Source organism: Acanthisitta chloris, unplaced genomic scaffold (assembly GCF_000695815.1).
Source record: "Acanthisitta chloris isolate BGI_N310 unplaced genomic scaffold, ASM69581v1 scaffold2846, whole genome shotgun sequence".
Lineage (NCBI taxonomy): Eukaryota > Metazoa > Chordata > Aves > Passeriformes > Acanthisittidae > Acanthisitta > Acanthisitta chloris.
In genome coordinates, this window is record NW_008679592.1 from 33320 (window position 1) to 50336 (window position 17017).

The following is a 17017-nucleotide window of genomic DNA, read 5'->3' on the forward strand; positions in this document are numbered from 1 at the left end:
AGCTCCAGCCAGTCCATGCTGTCCAAGTTACCCTCAGCCAGGTCCAGGGTTATGCCCCCAGATGGCTCGTGAGCAAAGTGCAATTCCGAGGTGTCCATGGGGGAGGGCGGGTGGTCCAGGATGGCTGAGCTGCTCAGCATCTCGCTGTGGAGGTCGTCGATCAGGGACAGGGGCTCGGGCCCGTCGTGTCCTGCCGTCAGCAGCGGGAGGCCCGTGCTGCCCTCCAGGAAGTCTTCCAGCCTGCCCACGGGCACAGGCTGCCCCAGGGACACTGGCACCGCCAGCTCTGAGGAATGGTGGCAGCTGCTGGGTGGTGGGGAGCAGGTCGGGGCCGCGGGGGCTTCTTTCCCAGCTGGGGACGACTGATCCTTGAAGTCAGCAGAAATCTCTATACAGGGAACAAACAGCCCAGGTGAGGAAAAGCCTGGCTGAACACCAGAAGGGTCCCCTCCCACCCGTGAGGGCCACAGGGAACCCCCCCAGACTGAGCCATCACTGACCACCAGCTGGGATAAGAAACTCATTCTGTGCCTTGTGCTTGTCTTGCTATGGGGAGTTTTCAGTCCCACTCCAGGGAATCCAGTCTCTGTGCAGAGTCTCAGAAGTGATGTGCCCAGATGTGATACAGCAGAACCATCCAGAATCACACTAATGCCTGACTGACATCTCCCTTGGTGCCTGTATGACTACTGCCAACACTAAAGGCACTGGCAGGGACAATGGGGCCATGACAGACTCCCCAGGTTCAAACCCAGGGACTATGGGCAGTGCTCTGGCTTTGTCTCCTTACCTCCACTTTCGATGAGGATGTCAAACAGGTCGTCCATCTGCTGGCTGGAACAGCCATTCTCCTGCGGAGAGAGAGTGCAGGATTAGCCTTCCATTTACCAGAGGAGCTTCCACCTCCAGAAACACCCTTGGCTGCTGGCTCTCCTCCCTCGCCCCAGGGCTGGGGCTGTTACCTAGCAGGAATGCGCACGGGTGCTTGCTAACCCCAGGCTGTTACTGGCTGGGAAAGTACAGTCAGCAATGGCAGTGAATGGGGAGGGATTTTTCACCTGTGGTTTAGGGTCTGCCCCAAACCCTCAATCAGGAATTCACCTAAGAAGGCACATTTGTGTCTCCATTCCACTGTCCCACATCAGGAAACTAAGCAGATTTACAATGGCAGCTTTTCATCTGCTCTCCAAGGAAACCAGGGAGAACAACTGCTCTCACCTGGGCCTTTGGCTGTTGCTTCATGGCCTCTTCATAGCCTGGTGGTGGCTCTTTCATTGGGACCGAGGGAACAGGAAGAGGAGGTGGAGGAGTTCCAAAAAGCGGCGTGTGCTGTTGCTGCTCCAGGTCCATCTGGGATGGGGAAGGAGCAGGAGAGCTGGGCTGTGATGAGGGCTGTTAAGAATGAAGGCAGAAGGGGTGATCAGGGAAAAGGCCACATCGACTCCTGTTGCACAGCTGCCTTGAGAGACCATCACCCCTCCCTGGGTGAGCACTGCGCAGAGGCCTGCACTGCTCTGCTCCCAGCAGCCTGCCTTCTTCCCCGGACTCTGTGCACTATGCCCTGCCTGAAGGGGAGGGAGACAGATTTCCCCTCCAACTCACAGCTGGAAATATTTTGCTGCTTTTTCTAATGCTAAAGCAGCCACACCACAAACCACCACCTCACTGCTCCTGGATGGGGAGAGCCTCATGTCTCCAATTGGGGGATTCCTCTAGCACTTTGGAGAGAGAGGGCACTTCCCTTGTGTGTTCAGCCCCCTCTGTGCACTGTACACAGGTTTTACCCACCTTCCTATGAAGTGCTGCTTTGGGGACACAATCTGGCTTTCACAAGCCAGTGGTGGGCAGAGAGCACCAGAGCTCCAAAGGAAACCCCAAGTCTTGCAGGAAGTAGTGCTCATGACTCAGCTTTACCAGATGAATCAGCACACAACTGCCCATAAAAAAAGTTAAAATGTGGATCAGGCCTGTACCTTTACTGCAGCTATGTGTGACCCACACTGAAACTTGCTCCCCTGGAGCAGTGATCCCTGGGCAGCAGCTGAACACCACTTCCAACACCTGTACGTGCTGATGCCCAACAGATGTTGATCCCGTTGTCCCTGGAAAGCTGTTTGGCTGTTCTGTGACCCGCAGGTAGAGTGACCCCAGGCCCTGGCTGGCAGAGCTGCTTGGGGTCTGCTCTCATCCTGAGGGGCTGGAAACCATCACTGTGGCACAGGCCACTTGGGACATGCTAGGAGGATACCTTCCTTGACACATGGGTGGGCCAACTTTGCCAGAAGCACCAATTTTCAGGGACTGTTTACGGCTGCACGTTTGGAGGTGCTGAGAAAGTCAATATATTGGGGGGCAGCTGCCCTATGACCACCTGCAGACCTGACTTCTGACCCTACAGGAAGGCAAGAGGATTAAGAGAGTCACTACAGACATCTCTGCACCACACAGGTTAAGGGACTCTGAGGGAAAAGGTCCCTTTGTTTACCTTCTGCACTTACTCAAATGTCTCACAGCAAACCAAGGCACTGACTCTTTGCAATGTAGATACCCCACTCTGACTGCACTCAAAATGACTCTTGTCTTCATAGCCTTTCCAGAAACTGACTCAGAAGTGATTCTTCAGCCTCTAAAAACTCTTCATAATCTTTCTGTATCTATCTTAATTTAATTACACATTAGAGAGAGAGCTAAGTGGGGTAGGAAGGGAGGAGATGCACAGCAGAGCCTCTTTACAGCCATCACCTGAAGAAGGGATACAGCCAGATGTGGTCTCCTTCCTGAAGCAGTACTGCACTCCACAAAGAAAGAGGTGACAAACAGGCATGCTCAAGGCATGGAAATGGAAAGCACAGCATGCTCAGCAGTAACCAGAGAGCAAAAGCTCACATCCTTTTTACCCCTCTGAACCCATACCACATACTCTGCAGCAGACACAGTGCCCACACCACCCTCTCTCCATGCAGCAGCCCCTCCAGAACCAGGGGCATCTCTGTGAACCAAGGCTGCCCACGCACCAGCTTTAATCCATAGACAATGGTTGTTTAAAACACCCACTGGTATCTGCCCAGGATACCTCTGACCAAAGGCAGAAGCTGGTCAATGGTCAGAGTTCAGCCTAGAGAGTGTGTGTGTGTGTGTGTGTGTGTGTGTCTGTCTCTGTGTCCTTCCCACTGCTGCTACAAACCCTGGCAGCAGGAAAACAAAACAAAGGAAGAAAAGTGAGCAATCAACAAGCTACCTTGGATTGGTTTAGTCCTCGGGGCTGCTGCTGCTGCGTGGGCTGCTGAGGGGTGCTCGCAGGGAGCTGACACGGCGCTTGGCTGGAAGTTTTAGCGGGCGATGATTGTACTTTCTGGAAAGAAAAGGGTATCCGTAACAGGTTATTCCCCAGACATGACATGGAGCAGGGCTCCTGTTTCTGAAAGGATTTATGAAGTTTGTCTTCCCCCACTCTTTATTCTTTAGGAAATTCAGTCATCTGTTCTGTTTCACTGAACAGAGAAATCAGACTGGGGTGTGATTCAGACTCCGAAAAGAGCAGGTAGTACCAGTCTAAATCCCTGGGCCCTTGAGGCATGCCAGTCCATGACACGCCTCAAGGACTGACAGACCCTGACACAGCCCTTCTGGAGCAGCAGCTGGAGATGGGGTGAGAATCCCTGGGCTCTCAAGGGTGACACTGGATGCTGATATTCAGAGAGCTGCCTGGCATGTCACCTACCCCACAGCAACGCAGCCTGTCCCTGAAGGCAGACACTGCCACTTGCTCTGAAGAAATGCACAAAACATAGCAGCAGAGACCGAAAATCTTCTCTGATGTCATGGAAGATGCTGGGGTTTGACTTATGCCATAAAACCTGGGCATATTTATCCCTTCCTGGAAGAAACACTCTGAACACTTCTGTTAAGTGCTGAGCTCATGCCAACAGGGGAATAGTAAATCATCTCTGATGAAAGACTCTGTTAACACTGAAATACTGACACGCATTAAAACAAAGAGCAGCCAAAAAGCAAACAGTCTGCTCCCAGGGTCTGATTTCAGCTCTTGGTAGATAAGGTGACTCATCACTCCAACTACAGTCTCTCCAGCAAAGGACAAGAGGTGAAACACACTCTGCTTATTTTACTACCATGGGCATAGTTATTCTTTCAAAAACTAGTGAACTGTGGCTGCAAACCCTTGTCCAAGCCCGAGATCCTGCCTGACAAAAGGCAGAACCATGTGTTTGGGAGAATGCTGAACAGCCCGTGATGCACACAGCCAATCGTGCATCGCTGTACACAGCTCATCATTGTCCAATTCCAGTCTTTTTGCTGAAGATCTGCTTACACTGCTCTGCTTTACAAAGCCACGACCTACCAGCCACCGCGGTGAGCAACTCAGCCCTTTCAGTATTTATTGCATTGCATTTTCACCCTGTTAAGTTGTCCTGTGGCAACCTGTGCCACAGGAGTGGGAAGAGGAGAGAGGGCCCAGCTGCCCCAGCAGTGAGGGGATCTGCCCCTTGCCTACCTGAAAGGCTGGGCAGCTGCTCCCTGCCTTGCCGTGGGGCGAGAGGCCCTGCCTCTCTGCACTCTGCTTGGTCACGGTGAGGACGATGTGGGTCCCTGTGGAGTCGGTGATGAGGGTGGGGGGAGGGGTGCCCTTGATGAGGTCGCCCAGGGCGCTCCCTTGCTGGCCAAGGAAAAGCCGCGGGCTGTGGGACTGGCACGGCGGCTCCGCCTCCGCAGCTGGCACCTCCTGCTTCACCAGCACGGCTTTCTTTGGCACTGGGCTTGGATTCGAAGTGTCCATTTGGCTAGCGGTTGGTGCGGGGCTGAATTGGTCTGTTTGGCCACTGGATTGCTTTGCAGACTGGCAGCTCAGGAAACCGTTTTCACTCTTGACCTGGGTGCCAAACGCTCCCGGGCTGGAGGCAGGGGCTGTGCCCTCCCCCACGGCCGCCGGGGCCGGCTGTGACTGCTGGGAGCGCTTCTCCTGCTCCAGCTGCAGCCTAAGCATCTCAACCAGCTGCTGCTTCTGTTTCAGCATGCGGGTGAGCTCCTCGATTTGCTTGTCCTTCTCCTGCAGCATCTGGTCTTTGTCCCTAACTTCTGCATCTCTGCTGTTACCAGTGCTACACTGCTCCAACCTGGGTGCTGCATTTACACTGCAGGAGGCAGACTTGGAGCTTTCTTCCTTCACCAGGAACTGCACTGGAGATGTCTGCAAGGTGAGCTGGGTCAGGGGTGAAGTCACCATCTCTCCAAAGGTATCTCCAGTGCCCAAGTTTTCATCCCCTGTGCTCATCTGCGAGCGCTCAGAAGGAGTTGGAGAAACAGGAGGAGTTGAGCCTGTGCTGCCAAACTTCACCATGCCGCCACCCGTGACTGTGGCCACAACTACTTCTGCTGGTGCAATGCCAGTGGTGACCAAGGCTGGCCCTGTGCTCAGCCTGGCAGTTGGGAAGGCTACCACCACTTCAGCAGCTTTTGGGAGGACAGCTGCTGTGCTGGGCTTGGGAGTGGGGGCTGTTTGGCCAGCTGCACCGTTCTGCTCTTGGTAAGCTCTGAGACGTTCAATCAGGTCCGTCTTTGTGCCCGAGACAGGCAAGGCCCTCAACTTCAGCTCTTGCTTCAGCTCTGCTACCTTGATACAGGGATAAAAACAGAGGGCAACATTAAGAGAACACACACTCCTAATTGAACAGCTACCAACAGCTACCAGAGCCATGGGACAAAAGTCTGAAGAGACCCTCCCGCAGGCCAACAAACCTGGACCTCGGGAAGTACTGCAGAGTAGCACTCCCAGCTGCTATCACTAACTCCAGTCAGCCCCCTCAGCCCTGCTCTGGGGCAGCAATATCATTCAGTTCTGCCTGCTGACAACGGCAAAAAGAGGCTGTGCAGCTTCACAGGACGTTTACCTTCATCTCATCCAGGTTGGCAGGGAGAGGGCCAGGCTTGCCCACTGCAGCATTGCTGTTTTGTCTCATCAGTCCACTGGAACCAGAGGACACTGGAGATGCATTGCTGACTGTGGCAGAGAGATTGCGTACGGCAGGGGCACTGGCACCGCTCTGCTGCTCTCCTGGAGGCCTGCAGGAAAACAGGAAACACTGACATTAAAACCAAGGTGGAAAGGCACTGGAGGCCCTCAGTGTCAACAATCATACACACTCAGAAATATCCGGGTTGCTAATGCTGCCCTAGACATTAAAGCACACCAATGCCTTCAACTGCATTTGTGCCCCTTGCTGTACCAGTCAACTCCTTCAGCTACTTTTGTCTAATTCATCTGGCACCAGACCTTTCTGAGGCCTGCTGTAACCTACATGATGACTGAGCGTGTTGTATGCAGTGGCCACACCTCAGACCCAGGACACCACGTCTCTGGTAACAGTACTGGGGAAGCAAGAAGCTTCCTAAGAGAGCTGCCATTGCGGACCCGTACTTTGGTGGGGCTGGCAGGATGGTCTGATAGTTGTAGTGCTGCTGCTGCTGGTTGAGGATCTGAAGCTGGAGAAAGAGCTGCTGCTGCTGCAGTATTTTGGCATAGGATGAATCCATGGGAGGAGCTCCCTTGTCCTGCTTTTGGTCCGGGGGAATATACTGATGATACTTAAGCTTCTTGACTTTCGGCTTCAACTCCTTGGCTTTTTTACTGCGCTGAGACTTCTCACTAGCAGACTTGGGCTGGCTTTGCTATTCAGAAGAAAAGGAGGAAGCAAGTAAGAATGGAAACACTGATATAACATAATACCCCATATAAACCAGAAGATACACTGGGATTTTAATTTTGAAATTCTCCAGTTTTGACCTCAGGGTCTTTCCATGCTTCTCTAACTCAGGCAACATTACAGACACAGCACCGGCAGCAGCTTACACTGCACCATAATGCAGGTCACCTTTCCCAGCACACCAGATCATCTGCTCATCCAGTGCAGACTCATTGACTCTAATTACAGATAACACTGATGGTTTCAAAACATTTTGCATTCAGCACCCATTTTACAGAAGGTGAATACACCACGGAACATCAAAACCTATTAAATACGCTACAGCCAGTGTCAGGAAGACACTAGTGAGAAATAAGGTCCTTCCTTTGCATCTGTTAATTCAATACTTCTAACTCCAAACGTGGTTCAGAGTAACCATTTTATGTTCCTTCAGTCCACAACAATGAAGTAATCAGCCAAAATAGTACCTTAATGAGTGTTGGTGGGGGCTTGGCAGCAGTAAGAGCCACTCCATTGGGAAGACTAGGGGGCAGAAGAGGTGGAGGTGGCAGAGGTGGGGGTGGCTGCTCAGGTAGGAAAAGGGTTTCACTGGAGTCTGCACTAATCTGCAATTGGGATGAACCCTGCAGGGACAGAAAAAAGCATAATGAATACACATATGAGGAGAATGTAGAGTGTCCAGTTAGAGGGAAGGATCACAGCTTTCAAATCAGTAACCACACTCCTTTAACTCACTGCTTCAGTCGTCCCTGAGAAGCCACACAACTTCTTAGGGCAGAAAAGGAATCAAAACCCCACACCTGTATGTCTCATCTTTGCCTGCCAGAATCAGCTGCACACGAGCTATTATCACTAAGCAACGATCTCCCCCTCCCCACATGGCACCACTACGAGAGCTTCTGAATAACCAGCAGACGTCACTGACAGCACACAGAGCTAAGACCCTTTGGGGAATCTCAGACTGTGCCTTTTAAGGATCCCTCGGTCTCACTTTTTAGGATCCTCTGCCACAGATCAGCAGTGAAGCTCCAGGCACTGCAGGAGGCCACCACATTCTCACCTGAGCTAGTGGTGTGCCAGTGGTGCTAGGGAGAGGCTCACAAACCCGGGAGTCCATCGGTGACGGGACGGACCCTTGGGACTCATGGCTGGCTGGCTGTTCTGGGGAGAGGGCATCACTGCTGTCCTCATCAAACGAGGAATTGTCTGCAACCTTTGGGTAGTTCACCTGTCCAACTGAAAACACAAACATCAACTGTGGTCTGTAAAGAGGAACAAGAAATTACTTCATTTGACACTAGATGTTTCACAAAGACAGTAATGGCATGGAGAGAGCTGTGCTTAAAGCACCAACTGAAAATGAGAGAACAGAGTCCAAACTGGACCAGGTATAAGTGTTTACATTCACCTTTGCTATCAGCAGAATAAAATGATGCAGACTGGGGGAACTATTTCCCTTGTTTCTTAGCCAGACAAGACCAGTAAGCGTAAGAAGAGACCCTTAACTCTGCCCAGACGCAGTTCTGCAGCATGGCTTACTTATCATCTGGTACCAAAAAGGTTAAGACAGTGTAAGGTTGAGTCATGGTTTCTTTGGTGTTCATCCTGTGTGGTGGAAGTAGGAATGTCTCCTGTATTTTTCTGTCCTGGAAGACAGAATCCCAAATTTTCCTCTAGTCTTACAAGCAACAAGGGCTATGGATTAAGTGTCCCTGTCTGCTATTAGCATTTCTCTCCGTCCACATGCCCAGTAAATAAATTTGCATGAGTGTATATCTGTAATGTACCAATGCTTTTTAGACTACATTTTCTCAAATTAATCCTGGTAAGCAGAAAAATACTGTCATTTGCACCTAACCTAAAAGCAACAGAAATCCAGACATGCACTTTGCTCAGTCAGAAGGAAGCCATATCTCTTATGCTCCAGGTCACAAATTCACTCTTCCTCAAGTACTTCTTGATCAGCAGTGAAGTCAGACTCTCCCACAGCACTGTGCTTTTTCCTGTTTTATGACAAGTATTCCATCTTGCTCACAGTTGTGTCCCATTTGTCTTTGAAGTAGCTCTGTGTGTTTGAGGGGATGAATAACCACAGACACACAGGCTGCTCTGTCTGGGAAGATGCAAAAGAACACTGCTGAGGCAGTGGGAAGGCTCCTCCTCAGCATTCCTTTCAGCCTTTGGAATGGCACTGGCATGATTTACATCTGTTCTGGTTTATTTTTAAAGGGGTTGAATCCTCTGAAGTTTTTAAGTTCACAAACATCTTTTGTTTCATCACACCTGTTTATATTCTGTCTCCTCTCCCTGATCTGAGTCCCTGGGCTCTCCCTGGCCAAGGTTGTTGACATGTTATACCAAGAGAGGGATTTTTAAGGAGAGAATCCAGGGAATGCAGTCTGCAAGACTCTTTCAAGTCTTTAGGGTATACAATTGCTTTAACATTATTCTGGGATGTCCATGCTCCCTACGATTTAATGTCTCCATAGCACTATCTGGGCCAGAGGGAGTTCTGCTTTTCAGAATCTTTGGGGCTGAACACCTATGATTCTGAGAGGGGAAAACAAGACCAGCCTTGGGACTGCACTCTCTTAGACAGGCAGGTAGATTGATAGGTAATCACAGCCACCTGTGGGCAATGCCTTCAGCACAGACCCTCCTCTGGCCTTACCGATAATAGCTTCCTTCAGGCTTGATTCCACAGGCAAGATGTTCTTCTCCACCAGCTCCATGGGACCTGGCCTCTGTGCTATCTTCTCATTGAGGTCATCTGCCAGTCTGGCTCTCTTCAGCTTCAGCTGCTTAGCCTGCAACGATGGTTCAGCTGAGGTCTCTGGGGGAACGTAAATAAAATGGCATCAATCCACCAACAGTCAACCTACACCCTTGAGCAGTATTTGAATTCTATTCAGAAAGGTAACTGCAGATAACAGTAGGTAACTGTACAGAAAAACAGTTGCAGATAACAATAGATAACTATGCACTATAAAGATCTGATAGATATTATGTGCATTTAAGTTATAACTACAGCAGCCCTTGTGACCCTCGAATAAGACAAATCCACTGTTCTCCAACTGATGTCACCCAATTCTTGCTCATCTTTTCCCTTTCGGTTGTGTGTGAAAATGTGGTGCTGGGCAGCAGCACAGCACTCCCTCTCTGATGCCCAGGTGCTTACTAATTCCATCCAGTCTGCCTCACTCCCTCTTGGATATTGTACAGTGTCTTCCCTTAGCAGCAGAGCAACCCACGGTAATTCTATTTCACTGTGCTCAGCCACACGAAACTGCACAATTTGAATTTACATAACAGAGTCTTCTGAGAATAACCTCCAAGCAAGCAGAACTGAATCCTTCCCAAGGAATCATGCAACTGGCCTGATCTTCTGCCTGCTCCCAAGTGAAAGGAAGGCTTGGGGGTTGGAGGCAAAATAGAAAGCTGTTAAATAAGAAACTACGATGAAGTTTATTACGATGTTTCACGTTCAGCACGTGCCATACCTTCCAGAATGTGCATCCTAACCAGCTCTGATCTCTCTGGCCGGGACCGGATTTTCCGTTTCAGATAGTCCTCTGTCTGTAGCAAAAAACAGACAAGGAAGAACCAATTTCAGTGGATCAGACACAGGAGTGAGGCAATCTTGAACAGCACAAAGAAGAGAAACAACCATCTCTAGCTGTTACTGAGATCTAAATAAACACAGAACAGAGAAGGGACGTATCTCCTGACCCAGAGCACCCAGAGAAGGAGTTTATGCTAAAGATGGTGTTCTGTAATCACCTCAGTCTAACTGTGCAGTGCTGCCCCACAGAACAGAAACTGGAAAGGACTTCTTCAAGAGCTGAAGTCCTCTTTGCCCCTTTTATGCACCACCACTAACTTGTGTCAGGGTGAAATTCGTGACATCTCTTTTCAATTGCAGTGGTTCCATTGTTCACAGCAAATACTGCTGGTGTTCAGGGCTCACTTGTGGTTTAGGCATACTCTTTTATTTTATGCTATTTATTAAGCTAAAGACCCCATGCAGCCCTTTGTTGGGCAGAATCTCAAGGCCATGGCAAGACTCGTTTCACTTCCACTAATGCTTTTAGATCTGTCTTTGGAGAATGCACTACAGAGTAATGTACAGAGATGACCCTGACAGGCTTTACACAGCCCAGGAATGGTAATCTGGGAGCACTGGGTAACAGGCTGGTAAGTACTGGCCATCAGGATAAGCCTTCAGAGAAAATAAAGTCAATCAGAAAACAGCACCATAGTGCACCACGTCAAAGTATTAACCTAGTAAGAAGGTTCTAGGAAAAAAAGATAAATAACCAAAAGCCTTTGAGTCACTGGTCTTAATGCAAAGTCCCCTGTTCCAATCCTTTCACAGTTTAAAGGGCTTACAGGTCTTAATCACAGCTGTTACACTTAGTTCTGTTGGTTTCACTTTTAAAACAAAACCTAGCCCAGCAGTTGTAACAGGTTTCACTCCACTGTAGGCTAATCAGAAAATAAATATCCCCAGAGGCCTTTTGAGGAACAGAAATCATCAAGAAACCCCCCAGATAGCAAAAGAGCCGCGTGAAGTGTGACACCAGGCTTCCTCTTTCTGTAGCCCAGAAGTCTGTGTGATTTCAGTGTCACAGGATTTGGGGGGATCCTCTCTATTCAGTTTTCAATTTCTAATGTCCTAGATAAACAACTGCATGTGCAGGTAGCAGAGACACTTTCCTCAAAGGTGGAACTGAGCTCCACATGGTAAGAGCATTTACGGGCAAAACATGAAAAGAAAATGTAAAGTGTATGGACAGTGGGGAAGAAAAACATCAGTGACTTTCAGAAAGAAGACTTGCAGGGAAAATCCAGGCACCATATTCAATGTTGTTTGGGCACAACTAGTTCACTGAGGGTTAATCACCACCACATGCAATGCACCTCTGACTACCCAGAGCTGTATTACATTCAGAGGAGGAACAATTCCCTCCTGCACCTCACTAACAGCTACAGGATGCCCAAAACATAAGACATTCTATTCCTGACTTTCCCAAAACATTAAAGATTATATTGCATCTTACCCTGGCTCGCTCCAAACTCCTTCTTTGTTCATGAAATGCAGCTGGACTTTTCAGAGCTGTTGAGAGGAAAAACATTTAGAGGTGAAATGAAATTATGGAAATTCTCTCACTGCACATCCCTTCAGGCCAGCTAAGTTAACAAACAGCAGTAATTGCCTCCTGCATCTTCTAACACACTGGACCAGATCTCCAGTTGGTATAAAGCAATGGGAATTGACATACTCCATTTGACAGCACAGGAGATACAGGAAGTGATCTGAAATTTTCGTGGGCCACTGCAGAGTCTAACATGGGTACACTTCTACTCCAACTAATCACTGTTCACAAAGTTGGGTCCAAGAACATGAATCCAAACCAGCCCCCCAACAAGCTTCGACACAGAGTAAGATATCCAGGACCCTTAAGGGAATGGCTCTGAAACACTGAAGAGATACATGAAATGGTTAGATGGAGGGGGCAAATCCTAATGAACTGTAAATCCTCTTTACAACCTTTTAATGTCAAAGGAAGCTGCAAGCCTTTCCTTAACCTGCACCTGTGTTTGGTGCACATGCAAGGAATGGCTGCAAATTCTGCAGGTCCACAGGATATATATATTGCTCCATGTAAGAGAAACTATCATGAGAACAGCAACACTCGGACAGGAAAGTACATCTGTCTGTTGACAGAAAACCACAACCTGAGGAATTAACAGCAGCTCTCCATATAACAGACCTTCTCGCCCCCTCGGGCCTTGTATAAAACCAGAGCCAAAACGGATCGTGTTTAAGAAACTGATCCTCTGCTGTCCAGGACCTCACTAACCGTGCAGGAATCTCTCACTCTGCCTGGCTCCTCGGGAGCACACAAAGCTCACGTCCCACAGGCAAACCAGAGGAAGAGGGTGACAACAGTAAGGGTCACTAGCTCCTCACAGTTTCCCCAAAGCTGCAAGTAGCTTTTCTTTTTCAGTCACATTGTGGCTTGTATTGAGAACCAGCTGGAGGGGGCATAATAATTTCTTTTCATAGTTCTGTAATACTCATATTTAAAACTGCCTGGTGAATTTTCTAAATTACCATCAAGATAAACAGAAAAGCTACAAAACTTTAAAGCTAAGTTGCAAGTCTTTTTAAGACAGACATCTAAACCTGTAGTTAGTAACTACAAAGTATTGCACCTAGGTGCTGTGAAATATAGTCTGCTCATACTGTTTTTCACTTAAGACCACTGATTAAGTATTTCTCAAACACAACTCCATAATGAAATCTCAAAAGACTGTTCAAAAATAAAAGCCCTTGCATAAAAAGCCATGTAAAGTACTACTTCTAATGCACGTGTGACCTTCCAAACTCCTTCCTACAGAATGACATGGAGTAGCCACAGACCAAGTGTTAAGACACACATTATATAGAGACCCTCTAGGTTCACATCAAGGGGGTAAAAGGTAGAATTTAGTCCATGGGGCAGGAATTCTGGACACACCACGGCATCAAAGAGGGGGTTCAGACTACAGAAGTGAATGAGAAACCACCTGTAGAACAAACTAACAATAACTGGCAACTAACATGGGTAAGTGTACAGACCCCTGTGACGATGGGGCAAACGGTTCCTGTCCAGATTAGTTTCATACAATCTGGTTATGTAGAGAAATCACCAGAGAAAGTTACACAAGCTGTGAAATGTACTTTGAGAGAAATCAAAGAGATATGGTAGAGATGTGGTTTTGCAATGACTACAAAAATAATGCAAAAAACTCCACTGGCTAGCTGAGGCCTCAGGGACAGCTGATGCCTGGAAGGAGGCATCCTGGGCAGCCTGACCATTGCACTTCAATGAGGAGCAAGAAACAAACAACACTCTTTTCCAATTGCATGAACAGCTTATGAACACACAAGTGCTAGAACTTACACATGCAATTCTTTCACTGCATGCATATCAGAGTAATGTGAACCAAAAGCTCAGGTACGTTAGGGCAAAGATAGCATGCAATATATAAATGACTACCCTGGAGACAAGCAAGGCAGGACTCATCTTGCGTGCTCAGAAGCTCTCTACTGCCAGAACGTGCAGGCATGGCAATAATTCTTTACTCTCCCCTTCCTGCCTACCTCTGCTGTCAGTATGAGGCAGCAGATGAACTTTAGGTGACATTTCCCTGACCACAGCTAATGGCCACAAAAGTCAACTGCAGGAGTTCAGCTGGTGTCACAGGTAGTCCAGAAAAACTCCTGCATCCAGAAGAACAAAGCAAAAAAAGAATCCCTGAGCAGGAAAAAAGGAAAACCCTCCCCTCAGACACATACACATTAAATAGTAAGTAATGCAAAACTGCTACAGGAATAAACTTGTAAAGAACAATTTCAGTCTCTCATGACTAGTCCTCTGGAAACGAGCGCTGGGATGTAGCTCTCTGGACTGGCAACATGACAGAGAACTTCATATTTGACCTCTAAAAATGTCAAGAGGGCACAAATCCTTCACTGCTTCCCTCAGCAATCTACTCTGGGGCTGATAGGTCAGAAGAGGGTGTCTATTGTAAAATCATACTCCATTTCAAGCCTTGCACATTTTTCTGGCTTTGAAATGACTACTCAGCCCAGAGCTGTGGAGCAACTGTTAACTTTACTATACAAAGGAAAAAAAAAAGAGGAAAAAAATTATCCTATGAACAACTTTGAAGCTGTAACACTGGGCAACCTCTACAAGAGATCCACAATGCAGCTATGTCCCTTTTCCAGCACCTACCACTGACCTTCCCTGACTCTTAGCATTGAACCCTGCAAAACTATTCCTGTCCCCTACAACACTATTCCTGTCCCCTATAACCAGTCTGCCTTGCTCACCTGTGTGCTTTATCCATTCCACTTGAAATTACCCATACTGATAAAGCTCTACTGTTCTCAGCCACATGAGCCTTCCTGGCCCATTCTGAAGTTACACTATGGGGCAGCTGAACTGGTGGAGCAGAAGCTGTGAAACCAGGTGGGCCTGGGGCAGCATTCCAACACTGATACAGCACTCATGCCCACAGCCCTTGGTACCCGAAGCAGCAGACAGAACCACAGAAAACAGAGACAAGGAAACTCCAATCACCTGATGTTTTCTGACTGCTCAGGCTGGATAAAATATACTAAACTGTTCCTTACCGCAGTTTGGCTAATCTGTTACTGGAGAACTTTAATGAAAAAATGCATTACTCCACAGAAATTATCCCAGTGCACAGATGTCCTTACTAATGAAAAACCTTTCTGAATGTCTGACTTACATTTCCCTTCCTACAATTAATACTCTTTCTTCCCTGCCTTACCTGCAATCATTACAGAGAACCATTTATTCTCTTCTCCTTTGCATCTATCCCTATTTATTTGAAAATTTTGGTTGTCCTACAATCTCCTGTTATATAAAAAGACCAAAGCCAGTGGCTTCACCCTTCCCTTACAGATAACATTATCCAGACCTTCGCTTGTTTACTCTCTTTTGGACTCTTTCCATTTGATCAAGTATAGTGTCCAGAATTTGGTATGTATTCCAGCCTAGGCTTCATCAGCTTTTGTAGAGTTAAATGATTATTAAATAACACGTCTCAATTATATGTACCATCCAGTTTGCCTTTTTCGTGTACATAAAACACGTAACATTCACTTGTGCTTGTCTCACAAGCCATGAAAGGTCTCCAGTACCTTCTGCAGAGCTGCTACCTAGCCAGCCATTCTCCATCCTCAAGTCATGCCACTGACTAGGCACTAAAAAAAGTAGACACTCTGCCTTTTTCTTTTATTTTATCCCATAGTTCTCAGCTTCCCTAAACATTGTGAGTCCCAATTCTGTCCTCCACCCTGCAAGTTTAATGAACATGCAGATTGTTCCCTTGTTTACATCAAATGACTGAAAATACTGAATCCTGTCAAACACTGATCTTCTCCCTTCCCACCCCACCCAAAAGCACTGCTCAACACACCCTCCCAGTCTGACACCAAGCCTTTATCCTTCACCAGTTGCACAGACAGCTTCAGGTAGTCCCAGCTTGCTTCCAAAACTTTAGGTGAGCCTGTCTCAAGCACCTTACTATGCCCGAGAAGTGCAAAACCACACTTACACCCTGACTGCCCAGGAGGCAGTTCAACAAATATTTAGTCTGCTGGTAGATCCAGCCTCTTTTTCCCCTCTTTGCCCTGTCCCACACGTTTCTGCCTTGCCATTGATGCTCCAATTGCGCTTCACAGGGAGTTCTATTATAAAGCAACTCCAGCAACTCCCCACGGCACTTGCCCCTCCCCAAAATTAACTCGTTTTGAATCCTTGATGTAAGTAACTACCTAACTTTGAGTGAGCTCCTGATGAGAACAGAGTGCTACCAGAGGAAAAAAACAACACCTAACTTGGTGGGTTTTAATGCTACAACAGCAGTATTAGCTGTTCAGCTTGTTTCCCACTGTATGCAGAAAAGAAATAGCTGACAATGCAGAAGTAACTTCTGCAATACCCAATTTCAGTTAGGTGCACCTTCTGCCTGTCTTTCTGATTTTGTTTCTACATGATATGTACGTGGTATTTTCATCATCAGTAAACTGCAGTTACACTTTCTGCCCTTGTTCCTGTACCTAGGCCTGGGACAAAGCATGTTAGCCCTCAGTTATGCTGACCAAACTGTTTCTGGACTCAGATCATAGTTGTTTTGAAAGAGTTATTTTAACCTGGATTGGTATGCTGGTTTGCAGCTCCACAAATAATAGTGTCAGCAAAGCTGAGCACAACTGCCCTGCCAGACAAAGTCAGAAATGAAGGGCTGGGTTTAAGGCCAGCGCTGCAGCAGGAGCCCCCACACTGCTGTACCACGGCCCCCATGTCTTCCAAGTGCCTCATCCACTCCAGGAAAACAGCCTGATGTCACAAATGGCTGGACAAGCACTAAAAATGGCTCAGTGACAGAAGGGACAATAGCATCACCAACAGGGTTTGGGATAGCACAGTCTAGCAGGTACCTTTTGCTGAGTTGAACATACTTCTGTCCCACTTGGACAACTGTCTGGCAGTTTGCAATATCTGCTGTCAGGAGTATGAGCTTTACCCCTCACCTTTGGATGACTGACAGCAGGATATGATATTCCTGCCACAGATGGGCTGGCTGGCAAAGATCTCACAAAATTCCCACATACATCCCAGTTTTCAGTCTCTTGGCTGTTTGTTGTGGAGCATTTTGATGCTTCATCTCTAGAATTCCTGAAGCATTACTGGCTTTGTGGTTACACCCTTAGC

The 17017-nt window shown here is 47.8% G+C and overlaps 1 protein-coding gene across 1 annotated transcript in view; it reads right to left on the bottom strand.

Annotated features, from left to right (window-relative positions):
- The window catches only part of MKL1 (megakaryoblastic leukemia (translocation) 1), an 82738-nt gene that overhangs the window by 3691 nt on the left and 62030 nt on the right, over positions 1-17017 (bottom strand). Inside the window, exons 5-16 of the mRNA XM_009077346.1 lie at positions 11780-11835; positions 10220-10295; positions 9391-9552; positions 7780-7955; positions 7187-7342; positions 6434-6684; positions 5907-6078; positions 4514-5629; positions 3239-3352; positions 1219-1392; positions 791-851; positions 4-388 (exon numbers count right to left, since the gene is read on the bottom strand). Coding sequence (XP_009075594.1) covers positions 4-388; positions 791-851; positions 1219-1392; positions 3239-3352; positions 4514-5629; positions 5907-6078; positions 6434-6684; positions 7187-7342; positions 7780-7955; positions 9391-9552; positions 10220-10295; positions 11780-11835 — 2899 coding nt within the window. The remainder of the gene's footprint in view (positions 1-3; positions 389-790; positions 852-1218; positions 1393-3238; positions 3353-4513; positions 5630-5906; positions 6079-6433; positions 6685-7186; positions 7343-7779; positions 7956-9390; positions 9553-10219; positions 10296-11779; positions 11836-17017) is intronic.